The 23,448-nt window shown below is 41.0% G+C and overlaps 1 protein-coding gene across 1 annotated transcript in view; it reads left to right on the plus strand.

Moving 5' to 3' along the window:
• Window positions 1-1,458: 1,458 nt before the first annotated feature.
• SNX2 (sorting nexin 2) overlaps window positions 1,459-23,448 on the plus strand; it is a 72,064-nt gene continuing 50,074 nt past the window's right edge. Inside the window, exon 1 of the mRNA XM_066274188.1 lies at window positions 1,459-1,624. Coding sequence (XP_066130285.1) covers window positions 1,526-1,624 — 99 coding nt within the window. The 5' untranslated portion in view covers window positions 1,459-1,525. The remainder of the gene's footprint in view (window positions 1,625-23,448) is intronic.

The following is a 23,448-nucleotide window of genomic DNA, read 5'->3' on the forward strand; positions in this document are numbered from 1 at the left end:
CAGAGAGAGCTGACGATTTGTACTTTATTTGTAAAGAATCCCTGTGAAGCTTTTCTTTCTCCATCAAAATTATGTCAAGATGCTATTTGCATTGTCCCCTTTTATTTTTCAACAAACAGGCCCTGGCCGGTTGGTTCAGTGGTAGGGTGCTGACCCAGCATGTGGAAGTCCTAGGTTCAATTTTTTGTTAAAACACACAGGATGTGCGACCATCTGCTTCTCCTCCCCTTGCTCTCCCCTCCCACAGCCAAGGCTCAATTGATTCAAGCGCATGTGTGCGTTTGCCCTAGGCTCTGAGGATGGCTATGTGGATACTCCTCCTCAGGTGCTAAAAATAGCTTGGTTGCCAGCATGGCCCCAGGTGGAGTTGCCTGGTGGATCCCAGTACGGTGCATGTGGGAGTCTGTCTCCCCTCCTTTCACTTAAAAAAAGTAAAGAAAAAAAGAAATACTTTTCTACAAACATACATTGCATTGGCATAGTACCCTTTCAGAATATTTTCACTTATTTTCTCATTGAATCTTGACAATCTTGTCCAATGAGGTGAGTGGAGGGTTAAGTAACATTCCCATTTTACTGATAAGAAAACTGAAGTCTTCAGTTTCCTGACTGAAGACTTCACTGAAGTGACTTTCCCATGATGAAAAGCTAGTAATTAGATGAGGAAGTTGAGTATGATGCTCTTACCAATTATCCACTTATTTCTCTGTCATTTTTCCAGCCTTTCTTCTTAGGAAAATACAGGCTTGGCAAAAGTAGGTTTACAGTTGTGAGTAGGTGAAACACAGTTTATTATGTTATTATTTATTAAGTATTGTATTACTTTACATACAAACAACTGTAAATTTACTTTTGCTAACCCTGGTAATGTGTGGCTCATGAGGAAACTGGAGTGAACTTCAGATGACAAATTATTCAGGGTCTTCTTGTTATCTAAAGCTGTATTAACCAGTAGGTAGTCTCTAACCACCTGTGGCTATTTAGATTTAAATTAATTAAAATTAAATTAAATACTCAGTCCCCAATCACTCTAGTCACATGCCAAGGTCTCAGTGGTCACACATGGCCAGTGGCTACTTATTGGACCGCGTTGATGGAGAACCTTTCCATCACATCAAAAAGTTCTATTGGATACCCTGAGATGGCTCTTTTTCGTCAACCCTCAGGCTGAGTATAATCCAAGCGGTTCCCAAACTCTTCCACTTCTTAAAAGAGATTTTAAAACAGGTAACGCCAACAGAAATCGTGGGGCCTACTAATAAGAACGCGATATGGTAACAGAAGTCCCATACGCTTCCACAAAAGTCAGCACAGCGAGTGGGCGGTGAAAACACAGACCAAACCCAGACGCCGAGGTGGGAAGAGGCAAACCCGCGGGGCTGAGCGCTGTCACGTGTCGGGGGCGGGGCCACGGGAGGCGGGCCGGCGAGGCGGGGAGCCTGGCGGCCGGCGCGCCAGCGAGCCCTGCGTGCTCACGTGACAGGTCCGCGAGGCCCCGCTCGCGCAGTCGTCTGGGCAAGCGAAGATGGCGGCGGAGAGGGAGCCTCCTCCTCTGGGGGACGGGAAGCCCACCGACTTTGAGGAGCAGGAGGACGGAGAGGACCTTTTCACCAGCACCCTGGAGGTGAGACCGCGTCACCGTGGGCGCTGCGTTCCGCCGCGCGTCTCACCTTTAGGTGCCTTTTTCCTGCCCCGACTTGGCCCTCCTCGCCCCCCAGGTTTGCAAGGACCTGGTCTGGACGCCACCTGTGACGCGGGCCCCACCTCGGGCACCTGTCAGTGGGCTGCAGCTGGCGGGCGGCTTAGGCCTTCCCAGACCTGCCGACGGACCGGGCTCTGCCCTCATCCCTAGAGGCCAGGGACCCGACGGAGCATCGCAGCGCCCTGCTCCCGTGCAGCTGGCCTTCCTGGGTGGCCCTTGCACCTCTTCCTCCAGACCAGGGAAGGGCTTGCCCTGGGTCCGAGTAAACGGCACCGCTGTCCCCGGCGACCTCTGCAGCCCTTTTGCAAGGGGCTTGCTTTTCCCTTCCCCGGGGACGGTGTGCCCCGAAAGATGAAGTGAGCGCCGAGTGACCCAGCCTCTGGGGCCGTGTGCGTGCACTTGGCCCCGTCGTGGCCCTTCATGGACGGCTAGTTTCCCCCAAGCTGATGCCTCTTTGTCGAACGTAAAGTAGGTAAATGCATGTGACCGGTTTTGTTTGTCGTCCTTAGTTCCTAGATTTTTTTTTTTTTTTAAGGATCGTATTATTTGTAAAATATAAAGTTCAAGAGAAGGAGTATTCCAGGAAACTTTTTTTTTAAGTTACCAGGGGAGAAATAAAAATGGGTCCTCACTCCCTTTTCCTCTTTTCTCGCATGGTCAGCGATCTCTGAAACTGACTGTTCCTGTTTTTGTCAAAGGAAGCACCCTCTATGAGCTTCACTGTAGTGAAAGTCCTACACCCAGTTCACGTTTGTATTGCTTTGCATTTGATGAGAGCACACACCCCTCATAGCCCAATTTAAGTGTGCATATGTGTATTAAAATGGAAGCAAATTTTCCAGAGGTTTGTCTGTTTACCTTCCTTTTAAACTTTGGGGTTTTTGTTTGTTTGTTTTGGGGAGCTTTCTTGGCTTGTTCAGCGCTGGGCCAAATCAATTGGAATTTACTGTAAAATATCTACAATATGTCCATAAAGTCATGGTGCACTTTTGACAGGTCACAGGAAAGCAACAAAAGACGATAGAAATGTGAAATCTGCACCAAATAAAAGGAAAACCCTCCCAGTTTCTGTAGGATGATGTGGCAGTATGTGCGCATGCGCAGATAATGACATAACACCGTGTATACAGCAGAGCAGCCCGCGGCCATGCCAGTCGAGATGTGGGTGGTACAGAGGAATGTTCAGTGTGTTCTGTGGCTCACTAAATTCAAATCCATGACCAAAGTGCAACGTGCATATCGGCGTGTTTATAACGAAGCGCCACCACATAGGAATTACATTACTCAGTGGGATAAGCAGTTGAAGGAAACTGGCAATTTGGTGGAGAAACCCCGTTCTGGTAGGCCATCAGTCAGTGACGAGTCTGTAGAGGCTATACGGGATAGCTACCTAAGGAGCCCTAAAAAATCTGTGCGTGAGCCCACATCGAACTGCACTGAATAGGTATGAAACTGGGAGAGTTTTCCTTTTATTTGGTGCAGATTTCACATTTCTGTCTTTTGTTGCTTTCCTATGACCGGTCAAAAGTGCACCATGACTTTACGGACACACAGTATTAACCTGAAATTGAGTTGCCTGAAACTGGGAACTTTCAGGAACAATTTCAGCACTGACTGACCATATTCTTCTAATTGTATTGCAGGTGCAGGTCAAACCCTACCTCCCCTCAGATATATGCTTTTTGAGGATACTGCCTTGATCATCCTCACAAAAATCTTGAACATTTACATTTAGTAAATGTTTTGTCAATCCAGCATCTTCTAAGAATTAGTAAAAGTGATCTTGCAAAGCATATTACCTTTTGGGGTTGGCATCCTTTTAGTCCTTTATACATATTATACAGCTACTTTAACACGTATTGAAAGTTAATATCTACGTGTGATCCTAAGACCTATATTCCCTTTGAGTGTAACAAAGGTTTTCCGATAACTAGCAAGGATTGGGAGAAAGTTGACTGATCTAGTGTAAACTAGAATACCGTGAACACTAATCGTTCTGCTTAATTGACATCTTTTAGAGTTGAGTAAGAGGAATTATAATCTGTTTCCATTTGGGTGGACTTTTGGTAAGGTATTTGACTTTTATCCAGTAACCGTCTGCAGAAGTTTGAGTATGAAGAAATTTATCTTTGTTAGTGCACTATAGAGTTGTAAATAAAGTTGGTTTTTATTGTTCATCTAAACCCCTTATGTCATAGACAGATTAAGGTTATAGATTTTTGCCCTGGCCAGTTGGCTCATGTGTTAGAGCATCGGCCTGGCACATCGATATCCTGGTTTCCATTCCGGATCAGGGCATACAGAAGTGACCATCTGCTTCTCCACTCTCCCCCCTCTTCTCCCTCCCTCTCTCTCTTCATCTCCGGATCTCCTGCCCTGGCTCATTTGGTTCGAGCACATGGGCCCCAGCGCTGAGGATGGCACTGTGGCGCCTCCACCTCAGGCGCAATAAATAATAGCTCCATTGCAACATGACCCTAGATGGGCAGAGCATTATTCCTAGATGGGGCTTGCTGGGTGGATCCTGGTTGGGGAGCTTGTGGGATTCTGTCTCTCTGTCTCCCCTCCTCTCACTTGGAAAACAAAATTTAGGGTAGTATAACTATGAGATTTATAAATTAAGATTTCTTTCTATTTTTTTTTTCTTTTCAAACTATTTGAGAAAGGATATATAACTGTATTTCTTGGTATACCAAAATATATGGGATGTCCTTTTAGTACTTCACTTTTCTTTTAAACAGTTCTTACCATACTTCATTGTGCAAGAGAAACCATAAGATACTTGTTTAAAATGCAGAGGCCTTAGTCTCACTGGAATCTGCATGTTTAATGAGTGAATTACCATCTCAGTCAAGATATAGAGTTACTTCCATCACCCCCTCCCCCAAATTTTCTCTTGTAGATAACCCCTTCTTTTCCCAGCCTCTGCCAATGACTAATTTGTTTTCTGCCTGTGGTTTTGTTTTTCCTGGAATGTCATATAAATGTAACCATACAATATGAAACTTTTTTTTAATTTACTGATTTTAGAGAGAGGGGAAGGATGAGAGAGAAACAGAAACATCGATCTCTTTCTGTATGTGCCCCGACCAGGGATTGATCCCACCACTTTTTCATATTGGAATGATTCTTTAACCATCTGAACTATCTGGCCAGGGCCAGTAGGAAACTTTTTGAGTCCAGGTTCTTTAACTTAGCATAAAGCATCTGAGATTTACCAATATTGTTGCATGTATCAATAATTCATTTATGAATTTGTTGGATGGCTATATCACAGTTTGTTATTGAAGGATATTTCTGTTGTTTCCAGTTCTGGCATTAATGAGTAAAGGCAATATAAACAATTTATGTACAGATTTTTGTATGAACACAGTTTTTATTTTTTGTTTGTAAATATTTAGAGGTAGGACTGCTGGGTTGTATGGTTAATATTATATGTTTAACTTTGTAAGAAACTGCCAAACTTTCTCCCAAAAAGGTTCAATGGAGGTGAGATACAGGGAGGTGAAGTCATTTGCTTTCAGTCCTATGAGTTAATGGCTGTACTATAATATAACTTGAGACTGTTCAGTAGGACAGTGTTTGAGAATTGATTGTCTGTGGTTTCATTAAAAGAAATGCATGATGCTTCAAGAAAAACATATTACTGTATTTCCTAGTATCATAAAAGTTATTTTCATATCAAAATTCATTCCTAATCAGAGTCATGTTTTGTGTATACAAGTGGTCTCTTGTCTATTCTGGGAGATAGGTTCTAGAACCCCCCGCGATAGGCGAAAATCTGCGAAGTAGCAACCTTATTTTTATTTTATTATTTATATATTTTTAAGGCTTATAAACACTCCCCATACTCTTTTTTTTTTTTTTCCTTTTTTTTTTTCTTTTTCTTTCTGAAGCTGGAAACGGGGAGAGACAGTCAGACAGACTCCCGCATGCGCCCGACCCAGCACGCCCACCAGGGGCGAAGCTCTGCCCACCAGGGGGCGTCGCTCTGCCGCGACCAGAGCCTCTCTAGCGCCTGGGGCAGAGGCCAAGGAGCCATCCCCAGCGCCCGGGCCATCTTTGCTCCAATGGAGCCTTGGCTGCGGGAAGGGAAGAGAGAGACAGAGAGGAAGGAGGGGGTGGGGGGTGGAGAAGCAAATGGGCGCTTCTCCTGTGTGCCCTGGCCGGGAATCGAACCCGGGTCCCCCGCACGCCAGGGCGACGCTCTACCGCTGAGCCAACTAGCCAGGGCCAACACTCCCCATACTCTTATAAACTTTTCCCACACTCTTATAAAGACTTCCTATGCTCTTAAAACACTTTCTACACTCTAGAAAGTGCTTATTTTACCGCAAAATAATCAAAATAATAAATATATAAAAGTACCTATATATTGCAAAATCCCGCAATGTAGTGAAAAATCCGTGATACAAAATTAGATATATACAATTTAAAAATCTGCGATGTTGTGCGATCACGAAAAGTGAACCGTGTTATCACAAGGGACGACTATTATTGAGTGTTTGAACCCTGAAAGCTAGCCCCAAGGAACCTTGGATGAAACTGAGGATGTCTAGTGAACCGTGTTATCACAAGGGACGACTATTATTGAGTGTTTGAACCCTGAAAGCTAGCCCCAAGGAACCTTGGATGAAACTGAGGATGTCTAGTGAACCGTGTTATCACAAGGGACGACTGTATTATTGAGTGTTTGGATCCTGAAAGCTGGCCCCAAGGAACCTTTGATGAAACTGAGGATGTCTAATTTTGTCTCTGGTCAGGTTCATTTATTTGATTTTTGAACTCTTATAAAATTATACAAGATTCTAAGTATAAAAAAATATTCTAATTATAAAAGATTCTAAAAGAGAGAGAGAAAACTGCCTATTTTCCAGAGCAGCTGTTTCATTTTGCATTCCCGTCAGCAATGAAGGAGAATTCCAGTTCCACATCCTTGGCAGCACTTGTTAGTGTAGGTTTTTATTTTAGGCAGCAGTGAGATTGAGGCTTATACTGACCCATAAGGAGATTGTTCAATTTTCAAGAATTTTGTAAGCTGAATAGTAAATGTAGCCATTGTTAAAATTGGGGGCGGGGGGGAATAAAATAAAATTAAATTATATTAAAACAAAGGTAAATATTTTAAACTTGTCACTTCCTGATTCCTTTACTACATTTTACTGTTTTTTGTGCTCTTGAGGTTATATGTCTGTTGTGTCTGTATAGTGGAAAGAATATACTTCCCCAGCTTCATAGTCTTGTGAGGAGTAGTCAGTCACAGCAGGCATGTTTATGCCACAGAAATTAGCAAAAGCTAAAAATCAGGGGCCTCTCACCTGACCAGGCAGTGACGCAGTGAATAGAGTGTCGGACGGGGACACAGAGGACCCAGGTTCGAAACCCCGAGGTCCCCGGTTTGAGAGTGGGCTCATCCGGCTTAAGCGGAGTCTCACCAGCTTGAGTGAGGAGTCGCTGGCTTGAGCGTGGGATTGTAGACATGACCCTATGGTCTCTGGCTTGAGCCCAAGGTTGCTAACTTGACCAAGGGGGTCACTTGCTGTGCTGTAGCCCCACCCCCATCCCCCTCAAGGCACATATGAGAAAGCAATCATTGAACAACTAAGGAGCTGCAACAAAGAATTGATACTTCTCATCTTTCTCCCTTCCTGTCTGTCCCTATCTGTCTCTCTCTCTGACTTTCTGTCTCTGTCAAAAAAATACAATCAGGGGCTTCTCTCCCTAAGACCTGGTTGCTAAACATTTACCAGCACACCACTGATTTTTTTTTTTTTTTTTTGCATTTTTCTGAAGCTGGAAACAGGGAGAAACAGTCAGACAGACTCCCGCATGCGCCCGACTGGGATCCACCCGGCACGCCCACCAGGGGCGACGCTCTGCCCACCAGGGGGCGATGCTCTGCCCATCCTGGGCGTCGCCATGTTGCGACCAGAGCCACTCTAGCGCCTGAGGCAGAGGCCACAGAGCCATCCCCAGCGCCCGGGCCATCTTTACTCCAGTGGAGCCTTGGCTGCGGGAGGGGAAGAGAGAGACAGAGAGGAAGGCGCGGCGGAGGGGTGGAGAAGCAAATGGGCGCTTCTCCTGTGTGCCCTGGCCGGGAATCGAACCTGGGGCCTCCGCACGCTAGGCCGATGCTCTACCGCTGAGCCAACCGGCCAGGGCACCACTGATTTTTTAGCTATTCTAATAGGTACATAGTGTTATATCATTGTGGTTTCAATATACAGTCTCTAATGATTAATAATGCTGAGTATCTTTTCATGTACATATTCACCATCTTAATATCTTTGGTGAAGCATCTTTTCACATCTTTTGCACAGTTTTAAAAATTGGGTGACTTTACTAAATTTTGAGAATTCTTTGTATAATCCAATACAAATCCTTTGGCAGATACTTTTTCTCCAGTTTATGGCTTGTCTTTTTATGCTATTAACAGTATTTTTCACAGAACAAAAGTTAGTTATTTTGGTGAAGTTAAAGTTACCACTTCTTTTTTATTGATAGTACTTTATATGTCACATATGAAATCCTTTGCTAACATTAATTCAATGTCACAAAGGTTTTGTTTGTTTTATTCCAAAAGTTTTATAGTTTTAGCTTTTATACATAGGCCTAAGATTCATTGAGTTACTTTTCCTGTGAGTTGATGTTTATTATTTTTACCTGTAGATATCTAGTTTCACCACCATTTATTTCTTGAGGGGTCATCATTAAGCTTTCTTTTTATGACTCAGAATATGTTCAATTATGTAAGGTATTATGTGTGCACTTGAGAGGAATATATAATCTGATGTTACATGGAATGTTGTATACATGTTAGGTCAAGTTGGTTGATAGTATTTTTCATTACACAAAGCAATGTTTTTGAATTTCAGGTGCTTTATGCTAAGTTAGAGAAGATCTTAGAAAGTTTCTCCATTGGGTTGTCTTTGTATCTTTGTTAAAAATCAGTTGAGCATATATGTGTGGGTCTATTTCTGGTCACTGTTTTGTTCATTGATCTGTTTTTTGCCAGTGTTACGCTACCTTGATTCCTGGAACTGAGTATTGAAATCAGGTAGTGTGAATCCACTTTGTTCTTTTCAAAATCTTGTTGACTTATAGTTTTTTTACCTTTCCATATAATTTTGTAATCAATTTATTGGTTTCTACCATGGATTAGTTTAAGGAGAATTAACGGATTAACAATATTGTCTTTATGCCATAAGTATTCTCTTCCAAACCATTTAATACAGGGGTCCCCAAACTTTTTACACAGGGGGCCAGTTCACTGTCCCTCAGACCATTGGAGGGCCAGACTATAAAAAAAAAACTATGAACAAATCCCTATGCACACTGCACATATTTTATTTTTTTAGTTTCCACATTACATTTGAGTTTGTTTTTTTATAAATTTTTATTAATTTTAATGGTGTGACATCAATAAATCAGGGTACATATGTTCAAAGAAAACATGTCCAGGTTATCTTGTCATTTAATTATGTTGCATACCCATCACCCAAAGTCACATATCTTATTTTAAAGTAAAAAAACAAAATGGGAACAAATACAATATTTGAAATAAAAAAATAAGTAAATTTAAACAAACAAACTGACCACTATTTTGATGGGAACTATGGGCCTGCTTTTGGCTAATGAGATGGTCAATGTGCTCCTCTCACTGACCACCAATGAAAGAGGTGCCCCTTCCGGAAGTGTGGCAGGGGGGGGATAAATGGCCTTAGGGGGCCGCATGTGGTTCGCTGGCCGTAGTTTGGGGACCCCTGATTTAATAGGTCTTATTTGATTTTTTTCAACAGTGTTTATAGTTTTCTGCATATATATATATAGATTGAGTACATGTTCTGTTAATTTATATCTAAGTATTTCATGGGTTTATTGTACTTCTATTTCTTTTTACATTTGCTCATTGGTGGTATATTAACCCTGTATCCTGCAAATGTGCTAAACACTCATTCGTTTTAGTAGGTTTTGTTTTGTTTTGTTTTGTAGAGTCCTTGTTATTTTCTGTGTAGGTAATCATGTTGTATGTGATTAGAGCTTGCTTACTTTACTTGCTTGCTTTGCTTGCTTGTTTGCCTGCTTCCCTTTCTTCCCTTCTCCCCCCTACCCCTCCCTTCCTCTTCCTTCTTTCCTTCTTTCCTATCTTTATGTCTTTCTAAAAATATTACTGCCGCCTGACCTGTGGTGGCGCAGTGGATAAAGCGTCAACCTGGAAATGCTGAGGTCGCCGTTTCGAAACCCTGGGCTTGCCTGGTCAAGGCACATATGGGAGTTGATGCTTCCAGCTCCTCCCCCCTGTCTCTCTCTCCTCTCTGTCTCTCTCTCTCTCTCTCTCTCTCCTCTCTAAAATGAATAAATTAAAAAAAAATATTACTGCCTTAATGCACTGGCTACAGCCACCAGTATTATATTGAATTGAAGCAGAGAGAATGGATATCCTTTTCCCTTTCATGGTTGTAGAAGGAAAATATTTATTCTTTATTCCTTAAATACGAAGTTATAGGTAAGATTTTTGTTTTTGTTATTTTGTAGGTGACCTTCATCACGTTAAGGAAGTTTCTTCTATTCCTAGTTTTCTGAAATTTTTTATGTTTGAATGGATCTTGATTTTGGCAATGCTTTTTCTGCATCCAATAAGATAATCATATAATTTTCTTCTTTAGTTTTTTGATAAAGTAGGTTATACTATATTGATATTCAAATGTTGAAATAATCTTGAATTTCTAGTATAAACCACACACAGTCTAATGTATTTATTTTTATATACAGTATGTCCATAAAGTCATGGTGCACTTTTGACCGTTTACAGGAAAGCAACAAAAGATGACAGAAATGTGAAATCAGCACCAAATAAAAGGAAAACTCCCAGTTTTATACCTATTCAGTGCAGTTAAATGTGGGCTCATGCACAGATTTTTTAGGGCTCCTTAGGTAGCTATCCCATATGGCCTCTACAGACTCGTCACTGACTGATGGCCTACCAGAACGGGATTTCTCCACCAAACTGCCGGTTTCCTTCAACTGCTTATCCCACTGAGTAATGTTATTCCTATATGGTGGCGCTTCGTTATAAACACGCCGATATGCACGTTGCACTTTGGTCACGGATTCGAATTTAGCGAGCCACAGAACACACTGAACATTCCTCTGTACCATCCACATCTCGACTGACATGGCCATGGGCTGCTCCGCTGTATACACGGTGTTACGTCGTCATCTGCGCATGCGCACATACTGCCACATCATCCTACAGAAACTGGGAGGGTTTTTCTTTTGTTTGGTGCAGATTTCACATTTCTGTCGTCTTTTGCTGCTTTCCTGTGACCGGTCAAAAGTGCACCATGACTTTACGAACACACTGTATTATTGCATTCAGTTTGCTATATTTTGTTTTTAGGCTATTGTGTCTGTATTCGTGACAGATATTTGTGTGTTTTCTCTTATAATGTATTTGATTTTGGTATCAGAAGTGCTGGTGTCATTAAATGAAGTGGGTTGGTTTATTCCTCTTCTATATTTTTCAAAAGGTTGTATGAAATTAGTTTTATATTTTTCTTAAATGATAGAACTCTAGTGGTTTTGTTTGTTGGAAGACTTTTAACTACAAATTCAATATTTTTAATAGATAGAGGACTTCTTGGTGAACTTTGGTATAATATGTGTCTTTCAAAGAATTTGTCCATTAAAAATTGGGAAATTTATGGGCATAGATTTTTCATAATACTCCCTTACCATGTCAGTGTTGATGGGGTCTATCTATGGGTGATGCCTATCATTTGTCATTCCTGATATTGATAATTTATGTGTTTGCTTTATTATTTATTCTTTTATTTTAATCTTTCAAAAGGTTTATCATTTTCTTGGGATCTTTTCAAAGAATCAGCTTTAGGTTTACTGATATTTTTGTCTGTTTTTAATTTTGTTGATTTGTCCTTTATTTCCTTTCTTCTGCTTGCTTTGTGTTTAATTTATTCTTAACATTTTTTTAAGTTTTATTTATTTTTTTAGAGAAGAGAGAGAAAGAATGAGGGGGAGCTGGAAGCATCAACTCCCGTATGTGCCTTGACCAGGCAAGCCTAGGGTTTCGAACCAGTGACCTCAGCATTCCAGGTTGACACTCTATCCCAGTGGTAGTCAGCCTGGTCCCTACCACCCACTAGTGGGTGTTCCAGCTTTCATGGTGGGTGGTAGCGGAACAACTAAAGTATAAATAAAAAGATAGATTTAACTATAATAAATTGTTTTACAAAGATTTATTCTGCCAAACTTAGCGAAAATCCAACATAAAATACTCGGTAAGTAATTATTATTATATGCTTTAACTTGCTGTAACTCTGCTTTATAAATTTTATAAAGTAAAGTTACTTCCCTACTTTATAAACCACCATTACTGTGGAACCTGTGGGTGGTTAGAAAATTTTACTACTAACCGAGATATAAAAGTGGGCGGTAGGTATAAAAAGGTTGACTACTCCTTCTATCCACTGCGCCACTATAGGTCAGGCACTATTGTTAACATTTTTTTTGTACTTCTCTGAAGTGAGAGCAGGGAGGCAGAGGGAAGGGACAGACTCCTGCATGTGCCCCACCGGGATCCACCTGGCAAGCCCACTAGGGGGTGATGCTCTGCTTGTCTGGGGCGTCACTCCGTTGGAACTGGAGCCATTCCAGTACTTGAGGTGGACGCCATGGAGCCGTCCTCAGCGCCAGGGTCAACTTTGCTCCAATGGAGCCTTGGCTATGGGAGGGGAAGAGAGAGAGAAAGAGTGAGAGAGAGGAGGAGGAAGAGGAGAGAAGCAGATGGGAGTTCTCCTGTGTGCCCTGACCAGGAATTGAGCCTGAGACATCCGCACTCCAGGCTGATGCTCTACTGCTGAGCCAACCGGCCAGGGTCTTAACATTTCTTAAGATAGACTTCTAGATCATTGATTTGAGACCATTGTTTTAGTATTCATATTTAGCTACAAATTTCTCTAAAACCACTTTAGTTGCATCTCCCAAATTTGGTTCTATATTTTTCTTTTCATTAAATTTAAACTATGTTGTAGTTCTCTTGTGACTTTCTGTTTAACATATGGCTTTGTTAGAAGTATATTAACTTCCAAATTTGGGTAAATTTCTAGTTAGCTTTCTGTTACTGATTTTTAGTTTATTTTGATTATGGTCAGAGAATGTTTTATGATTACAATACTTTTAAGTTTGTTAAGGTTTGTCTTGTCTTATAGTTCAGAATATAGTCTATTATAGTTCATATTCTGCATAGACGGGGGTCCTCAGGTTATGACACAGTTTCGTTTCTGTGACAGAGATGTAACTCTAATTTTGGTGTAAGTTGAAACACACCCTAGCCTAGCCATTTACCTATCCTAACACAGTTGTAAAATCATAATCTAGAACGTAAAAACACAACTAAGGCACAGAAAAAGGAAAAGAACATAAATATACTGTACTATATATTTTACTGTAATAACAAAAAAATGAGTATAAAAAAGTTCCTTGCCTTTATTCCTGTGGTTGGCTTGCACACTGGAAGGGACATTGCAAGGAGGGAGAGAGTGACCTATTGGGAGGGGGAAGCTGAGGAGGCAGGAGAACCTGCAGAAGGTGCTGGAGATACTGGGTCAGGTGAATCAAGATTGCCTAAGGACCATGCAGGAGATGCTGGAGATGAATCTGCTTGTACTACAGGTGTTTCATCTTGAGAAACAGCTGATGTAGAGGGTACAGGATCTGTTGCAGGCCTCTCTACCTTCTTTAAAAAAATTGTTCCAGGCTAGTCTGGAAGGTTGATGGCTTCTCTTCCAAAATCTGCCTATAGCATTGCAAGGCATCTATAACAGTTCTATAGACCTTACTGAAATTACAGGTCCTCAGCCTGAAATTTTGCCAGCCGTCCTCTACTGTAGAAAAACCTTCTGCCAAACCTTTGGTAGTAAATCTCTAGGGTTCTGGCATTTCTATCTCTTCCATTTCAATCAGCTGCTTCTCCAGCTGAATGAGGTCCTCAGCAGACAGCTCCTTCATGTGATGCCAGTAGCTCTCTGACATCCATCATGATGGCATTCTTTTTCTTCAAAGCACTACCATCTGAAGACTCTGACTTTCATTTAGGAGCCATGATAAGAGCCAAAAAATCGCCAAACAAATCAACACAAACAGAACACTTGTGCTTTTGACAGCCCAAAATGGCGTAGGTAAGCGTACTGGGGGATTCCAGCTCCCTCACTCATACACTGTGTTACTGTATATTATTCCATCAGGCACAGCCAAACTAGTTTGCCCATGTAGTCCAAAAGCATGATGCCCACAGGTAAGCCAAAACACTCACGTCTCAATTTTTTTAAGTTAAATGTTAGAACACTGAGGCTGCCAGTTAGAAACCCTGGGCTTGCCTGGTTAAAGTACATTTGGGAGTTGCTTCCTGCTCCTCCCCGTTTCTCTTTTTCTCCCCTCTCTAAGATGAAAGTAAAAAAATCTCTAAAACAGAAAAAAAAGTTTTTATGGGCGTGAGCATATCATAAATTCAAAATGTTTTATGTCGAGACTGTCGTAATTCGAGGACCCCCTGAATATATATAGTCTGATGTTATTGTTGGTTTGCTCGAAACTCTTGATTGGTAGTATTTTCCAGGTCTTTCTTTTCTTATTATCTAGTCTATCAGTTACTGAGGAAGAATGTTAAAGTCTCTAAGTATAGTTGTAGATTTTAAATATTTTACTTCTTTTAGTTCAGTTTTTCCTTCATGTATTTTGAAAGCTCTGCTGTTAGACACAGACATTTAACTTTGATACAAATTTTTTTTTTTTTTTTTTTTTTTTACAGAGACAGAGAGTCAGAGAGAGGGATAGACAGGGAGAGAGAGAGACAGGAATGGAGAGAGATGAGAAGCATCAATCATTAGTTTTTCGTTGCACGTTGCAGCACCTTAGTTGTTCATTGATTGCTTTCTCATATGTGCCTTGACCGCAGGCCTTCAGCAGACCAAGTAACCCCTTGCTCAAGCCAGCAACCTTGGGCTCAAGCTGGTGAGCTTTTTGTTCAAACCAGATGAGTCTGTGTTGAAGCTGGCGACCTCGGGGTCTCGAACCTGAGTCTTCCGCATCCCAGTCCAATGCTCTTTCCCCTGCGCCACCGCCTGGTCAGGCTGATACGATTTTTTGATAAATCAATCCTTTTATCATATGATGACCTTCTTTATTGCTGATGATACTCCTTACTACTTTATCTGATGTTAAGGTAACACTCCAACCTTTAAAATAGGTTATTTGTAGGCAGCACGTTGTTGTGTATTGTTTTTACATCCAGCCTGCCACATTTGTCTTCTAATTAGTATGTATAAACTACTATATTTACATTAAATATAATCATTGGTATGATTGGATTAGATCTACCACTTTGTTTACTGTTTTTCTACTGTTTCCCCTTTCCTCCCTTTTTTTTTGTATTACTTTAGTGTTTGTTAATATTCCAATTTAATTTACTGGCATTTTTACTTTTTTCTCACCTCCCTCCCTCCCTCCCTCCCTCCCTCCCTCCCTCTCTCTCCATCTCCCTCCTTCTCTCTCTTTCTCTGTGTGTGTATGTATATATGTGTATATATATACACACAGTATATATATATTTATTTAAATAATCTATATATACTTAAATATACATATTTAAAGTTATTACTCTAGGAATTACAATATATGCCTAAGCATTCACAGTCCATTTAAATTTAATATTGTATTTCTACAAATAGAATTCAGAGGCTTAGAACCATATAGGTTCATTTACCTCCCTTCTTTTATGTTATTTTGCAGCATTACTAGTAATAGCCAAGATATGGAATCAATATGTATGAATGGATAAAGAAGATGTAATACACACACACACACACAGGAATATTATTCAGGACTAAGATAAAATGAAATCTTTCCATTTGTGACATCATGGTTGGACCTAGAGGGTAATTATGCTAAGTGAAATATGACAGAGAAAGACAATATATAATCTCAGTTATACATGGACTCTTAAAAGCATAAGTGAATAAACAAAACAAAATAGAAACAATTCTATAGATATAGAAAACTAATGGTTGCCAAAGGTATTGGAACAAGCCCTCCCTCCCATCTTGCGTGGGAGTTTCTGGTTTTCCAATTTCAGAAACCACTGCGAACTCTTTACCTTCCTCTATGGAGTGAGTAGCAACAAGAGAAGCTATTGATGAAGCAAAGATGGCTCACTCAGCAGGAGAGCAGGGGCCTTGAGAAAGGACCTTTAAAACAAACAAACAAACAAACAAACAAACAAAAACAAAGGGGAGTAAAAGGGGAGTGAGAATTGAACAAAAAGTAGTTCAGCTGGATTTTAAGTGATTATAGTCAATGTAAATGGCTCTAGACAGTCCCCATATACTGTATCTCCTCAATAGAAGTTTTCTTGAACATCACAAATATACTTCAAAATTATATGCTTGTCATGTATTAAGTTGAACATAACATCAGTGCAGAAAAAAATGAAACCCCAAGAGAACATCTACAACTCTGGCCTGGTGATCCAGGTAAAGAAAACCTAGTGATCTATAGAATAGGCAACAGAAATCCTGATTATTTTTCTCTCCCTTCTTTTACTGCTTTTCTACAAGGGTGGTCCTAGCTGAGCAAAAATGTGTGGCAGTACAGGTAGCTAAAACTCTTGAAAGAAGTATGTTTCTGGGAGAGTACCTTGGAAGAAAGATAAGTATCTCTTTCCCAAGTAAAGACCAGGTTTGTTTGAGATAATGTTTCTTCTGGAGAAAAGAATAGCTAGGTTTGGCCTGGGACCATTAGCTCAGTGTTAGAGCGTTGGCTGGGCATGTGGATATCCCGGGTTCAATTCCTGGTCAGGGCACATAGGAGAAGCGATCACCTGCTTCTCCACCCTCCTGCCCCCCCTTCTCTCTCTCTCCCCCTCTCTCTCCCCCTCCCTCCCTCCCTCCCCCCCTCTCCTTCCCACTCCCTCCCTTCCCCCTTCCTCCCCCCCCTCCCAAAGTCATGGCTTGTTTGGTTCAAGCACATCTGCCCTAGGTGCTGAAGATGGCTCCACGGAGCCGCTGCCTTAGGCACTAAAAATAGCTAGGTTGCGAGTAGGCTTCAGATGAGCAGAGGACGGGCCCCCAGATGAGGTTGCTGTGTAGATCCCAGTTGGAGTACATGTGGGAGTCTATCTCCCCTCCTCTCACTTGGAAAAGAGGGGTAAAAAAAAAAGAATAGGCAGATTTATTGCCTATTACAAATGATTTGGGTGCCCTACCTAATGTTCCTCAGCTGTGACACAAACCAAAGCAGTGCAGTATTGGCCCCGGGCCTTTCAATCTCATCACAGTGATAAGTGAGGGGCAAGGGAAATTGTCACAAATATGATACTCATGCTGCTGATTATACTTAAAAAATTTTTTTAAGTTTTTTATTTTAGTGACAGGAGAGGAATACATCCCAACTGGGATCCACCCAGCAAGCCAACTAGGGGGTGATGCTCTGCCCATCTGGGGCCGTTGCTCCATTACTCAGTATCTGAGCCATTTTTTAACACCTGAGGGAGAGGCCACAGAGTCATCCTCAGCACCTTGGGCAGATGCACTTGAACCAATCAAACCATGGCTATAGGAGGGGGTGCAGAAAGAAAGGAGAGAAGGGAGAGGGGGAGGCGTGGTGAAGCAGATGGTTGCATCTGTGTGCCCTGAGCAGGAATCGAACTCAGGACATCCACATGCTGGGCAGATGCTCTACTACTGAGCCAACCAGCCAGGGTGATTATACTTTGAATAATACAGTCCTTTATGTTATCTTCTTCCAGCAACCATAAAACAATTATTTTATTAGCTTACAAGGAGGGTGAAATTTCAAACCCTTTACATTTCTTGAAGGTAAGTAAACTTGAAGATAAGTCATTAGAAAATAATCCAGTCTGAAAAACAAGGGAAAAAAATGAAAAAAAAATAACAATTTAGAGACCTGTGAGACAATATAAAAAAGTCTTAACATTCATGTCATTGGAGTTTTGTGGATTTTTTTAAAAGATTTTATTTACTGATTTTACAGAGGGGGGAGCGAGAAGTATCAACTCATAGCTGTTTCACTTTAGTTGTTCCTATGTGCTTGCTTGACCTATGTGCCTTGTCCCAGCAAGCCCCCGGTTTTGAACTGACACCCTCAGCCTTCCAGGTTGACACTCTATCTACCACACCACCACAGGCCTAGCCATACACTGGAGTCTTAACATTCAGGTCATTGGAGTGCAGAAAAAATATTTCAAGATGGCTAAAACCTTCCCAAATTAAGGCACTGAAAGCAGCTAAAGAAAAAAATTACAGTTAGGGAAACAATTAGAAGAACTGTATATTTCTCACCAGAAATCAGAATTAGTGTTTTTGTTTTCTTTGAATAAATACCCCAAAGTGGAATTGCTGGGTCGTGTGGCAGATCTCTACTTTTTTGAAGACTCTCCATTCTGTTGTTCATAATGACTGCTCAAATTTACAAAATCGCTGACAATACACAAGGGTTCCCTTTTTACCACATCCTCACGAACACTTATTATTTGTTATTTAGTTATTTATTGAGTTACAGTGGTATCTTGAGATACGAATTTAATTTGTTCTGTAACTGAGCTCCTAAGTTAGTCAACTCATATATCAAACTGCAGATACTGGACCCGTGTGGCAGTGCGCCAACTAGTGGCAGCTTCCCGAATCATGACTCTTATCGGAATTTCACTTGGATCTCGAACAAAAATATGGACCAAGTCGCAGCTCGTATCTTAAAAATTCGTATGTTGGTCTGTTTGTATCTCAGGATACGACTGTATTGATGATAGCCCTACTGACTGGTGCAAAGAGATATCGCATTGTGGTTCTATTTTATATTTTAGTTTGATGTATTCCCATTTGTTTATTATTTTATTTTTAGCGAGAGAGAGAAAGAGAGGGCCAGATAGGGACAGACAGACAGGAAGGGAGAGAAATGTGAGAAGCATCAAGTCTTCATTGTGGCACCTTAGTTGTTCATTGATTGCTTTCTCATATGTGCCTTGACCTGGGAGCTCCAGCCAAGTCAGTGACCCCTTGCTCAAACCAGCAACCTTTGGGCTCAAGCCAAGGACCATAGGATCATGTCTATGATCCTACGCTCAAGCCAGTGACCGGTGCTTAAGCTGGATGAGTCCGTGCTCAGGCTGGTGACCTCAGGGTTTTGAATCTAGATCCTCTGAGTCCCAGGCTGATGCTCTATCCACTGTGACACTGCCTGGTCAGGCTGTCATTGTGGTTTTAATTTGCACTTCCCTTACTACTGATGTTGAACTTTTTTTTTTTTGCATTTTTCCGAAGCTGGAAACGGGGAGGCAGTCAGACAGACTCCTACATGCGCCCAACCGGGATCCACCCGGCATGCCCACCAGGGGACGATGATCTGCCCATCTGGGGCATCACTCTGCTGCATCCAGAGCCATCCTAGCACCTGAGGCAGAGACCACAGAGCCATCCTCAGCGCCCGGGCCATCTTTGCTCCAATGGAGCCTCGGCTGCAGGAGGGGAAGAGAGAGACAGAGAGGAAGGAGAGGGGGAGGGGTGGAGAAGCAGATGAGCGCTTCTCCTGTGTGCCCTGGCTGGGAATCGAACCCGGGACTCCTGCACGCCAGCCTGATGCTTTACCACTGAGCCAACCTGCCAGGGCCTGTTGAACATTTTTTCACATATCTTTTAGTCATGTCTATGTCCTCTAGGGAGAATTTTCTATTCAGGACCTCTGCCCATTTTTTAATTGAATTTTATGGTTATTTTGGAATGTAGATGTGTATGTTTTGAATATTAATATACCTTTATTTTGAATATTTTGAATATTGATACACCTTTATCAGATGAATCATTTATGAGTATCTTTTCTCATTCTGTAGGTTGTTGTCTTTTCATTTTGTTAATGATTTCCTTCACTGTGCACAAACTTTTTAGTTTGATGTATTCCCATTTGTTTATTTCTTTTTGTTTGCCTTGCTGGAAAAGATATATCCAAAAAGATACTTCTAAGAGCCATGTCAAAGGGTTTACTGCCAATGTTTTCCTCGAGGGGTTTTATGGTTTCAGGACTAAGATTTAACTCTTTAATTCATTTTGCCTGACCTGTGGTGGCGCAATGGATAATTCGACCTGGAACGCTGAGGGTAGCCAGTTTGAAATTGTGGACTGCTTTGGTCAAGGCACGTATAGGAGTTGATGCTTCTTGCTCCTCCTCCCTTTGTTTCTCTCTCTCTTTCTCTCTAAAATAAATCAAGTCTTAAAATTTTTTTAAATAAATTTTTCATTAATTTTGAATTTACTTTTGTGTATGGTGTAAGTGGTCTAGTTTTATTTTGTGTGTGTATATCCAGGGGAGGCAGAGAGACAGTCTCCCACATGTGCCTCAACTGGAATCCACCTGGCAAGCCCACTAGGGGTGCGATGCTCTGCCCATCTTGGGCGTGTTTTTGTTGCTCAGCAACTGAGCTCTTAGCGCCTGAGGCAGAGGCCTTGGAGCTATCCTCAATGCCACGGGCTACCTCTCTCCAATCGAGCCATGCTGCAGGAGAGGAAGAGAGAGAAGAAGAGAGAGGGAGATGGGTGGAGAAGCAGATGGGTGCTTCTCCTTGTGTGCCCTGACCAGTAATCGAACCTGGGACATCCACACATGTGGTGGACACACTACCACTGAGCCAACTGGTCAAAGCTGTATCTTCAGTTTGGCAATACCTCTTATTGAAGAGACTGCCTTTATCTATGCATATCCTGGCCTCGTTTGTCATAGATTAATAGACCATATAGACAAGGATTTTTGTGGCCAGAAATTTACTGTAGTTGATACTCTTATATGTATCAATTGACTTCTGTAAAATTGGTTTCATTATCTGTTGTTTCACTTAAAATTGCAGTTTCCAAGAACTTAGTGATTACATTAGATTAGGACTTACTGTAGACTTATAGTTATACATATATTTAATCACTTCTGTTGCTTTTTCTTCTCCCATTGCCCCCTCTTGTGCCATTTTTCTTTAGCATAAAGAACTTCCTTTAGCCTTTTTTTTTTAGAGGCAATCAGTGATGCATTCTCTTATTTGTACTTTTATCTGAAACTCTTTATTTCACTTTAATCTCTGAATGATATTTTTGCTGATTATAGATTTCTGGGTTGATTCTTTTTTTTCCAGACCTTTGAAAGTGTTATACTGTTTCTAGCCTTTGTGATTTCTGTTGAGAGCTCTCCAGTCATTTGTATCAGTGCTCCCCTGTAAAGTGTCTATTTTTTTTATGTGCATTATTTTTCTCTGTTTTATTTTCAGCACTTTGATAAGGTTATATGAAAGTATAGTTTTCTTTGATTTTTTTTCCTCTTTGGAGTTTAACTTCTTGAGTCTATAAATTTGTCCATCACCCAATTTAGAAATTTTATTTCTCCTTGGACTCCGGTGACATAAATATTAAGATGTTTTGATACTGCCCCACAGATCCTTGAGACTTTGTTCATATTTTCAAACTTTCTTCATTGTTATTCAGATTATATACTTTCTATAGACTTTTCCATTTCACTGACACTAATTTCTATCATCATCTTCCTGTTATTGAATCCATTCTGCAAACTTTTTATTTCTGACAGTTTCTTTTTCAGTTCTGAAATTTTTATTTGGTGATTTTTTGTAGCTTCTAGTTCCTTGCTGAGAACTTCTGTCTTTTAATTTAAAATGTTTTTACCTTTACCTCATGGAGCATAGAAAGTTGTTTTAACTATTATCTTCAATATCTGTGCTATATTGAGGTCGGCATCTGCTGATTACCTTTTCCCTTGAGATTTGGTTACAAATTCACTTATGTAAATATTACATTATAACAATGAATTGAGATTCCCAATTTTTAATATTGCATTTATTTTTTTCTAATTTTGCTGTTTTGTTTCAAGATTAATTTATTTCTTTTTATCTCAAAGTTAATATCAAGCAAGGTTGAAAAATGCAAAGAAAAATAAAGTTAGGTGGCTCTGGATTTGGAACTTATAAAATAATGAAATGGATAGATTAAAAGAATATGTTAGAACAGCCCTGGCCTGTTTGCTCAGTGAATAGAGCCTCACCCCGTTTGCAGAAGTCCCTGGTTCGATCTCTGGCCAGGACACAAAGGAGAAACAACCATCTGCTTCTCCCGCCCTCCCTCTCCCTCTTCTCTCCCTCTTCCCCTTCTGCAGCCAGTGGATCAGTTGGTTCCAGTGTAACCCCTGGTGCTGAGGATAGCTCCTTTGGAGCATATCAGCCTCAGGTGCTAAAAATAGCTTGGTACTTGAGTATTGTATTTGGCCCCAGATTGGGTTGCTGGGTGGATCTCAATCTGGGAGTCTGCCTCACTATCTCCTCTCCTCTCAACTTAAAAAAAAAATTTCTGATGCACTTATATGGACAAAAATAAGTTGGCACAAGGAAATTTGTTATGTAGCCATAAACAAGTTAGTGTGCAGGCAGAACTAGAATTTAGAGCTAATTCCCAGGAAATTTTACAGATAGAAATCTTTGTTTAAAGTGAAGTTGAGGCCTTGGCCAGTTGCTCAGTGGTTAGAGTGTCAGCCTGACATGTGGACATCCCAGGTTCGATCCCTGGTCAAGGCACACATGAGAACTGACTATCTGCTTCTCTTCCCCCTCCCTCTCCCTCTTCACTCTCTTTTCCCCTCTTGTAGCCAGTGGCTTGATCAGTTCCAGCACAGGCCCTGGGCGCTGAGGATAACTCAGTTGATTCCATCATTAGCCCCAGACACCCTCCTCTCACTTAAAAAAAAAAATGAAGTTGAGTATAGAAATCATATTTAGGACCTTAATGCCTATATTTTATTCAATACAAAGTATATGTTAGTTTCTGGGGGGACAAAGAGACTAGGAAACATTTATTTATTTATTTATTTAGGGACAGAGAGAGGGATAGATAGGGACAGACAGACAGGAACAGAGAGAGATGAGAAGCATCAATCATCAGTTTTTCGTTGGGACACCTTAATTGTTCATTGATTGCTTTCTCATATGTGCTTTGACCGCAGGCCTTCAGCAGATCGAATAACCCCTTGCTCAAGCCAGCGACCTTGAGTCCAAGCTGGTGAGCTTTTTTTTTTGCTCAAGCCATGAGCAAAAAACGCCTGACCATGAGACGCACCTAGGATTTTAAGGAGGAAAATAAGAAAAAAAATACTCTGAACCAAATGGTGTGTTAAAATATTTAGTAAAATATAGCACAGTAATATTTCAACAATGTAAACTCAGCAGTATTAACCATTAGCACTGTTATTAACAAAAGAGAAGAGACTTTAATGTTCAAATACTCTTCTAGTTCTCCGGGAACACCAGGAACTCATCATCGCTAGTGTCAGAATTTAAGAAGCCCAGTTGCTCACAATCACTGGTATCACTTTCTTTACTATTTTCATATATGATCCATCTTCAGTGCCATCCAAGGCATTGCTAATGCCACATTTTTTGAAGGACTATACCATGGTTTCATTCTTCACTGACTGCCATGATGTTTTTACCCAATCACAAACTTGAGTGATAGTTGGTCTCTTCATTCATCCAGTTGGTGTCAGATCATGATTACCAGAAGCCATCCATTTGTTCCACTCTTCTCGCATAAAGACTTTAAACGCTTTGTTTATGGAAATGTCGAAAGGTTGCAACTGGCTGGTAAGACCCCCAGGAATACAGCTAGATTAGTCTTCACTTC

Source organism: Saccopteryx bilineata, chromosome 4, assembly GCF_036850765.1.
Source record: "Saccopteryx bilineata isolate mSacBil1 chromosome 4, mSacBil1_pri_phased_curated, whole genome shotgun sequence".
NCBI classification, from domain to species: Eukaryota; Metazoa; Chordata; class Mammalia; order Chiroptera; family Emballonuridae; genus Saccopteryx; species Saccopteryx bilineata.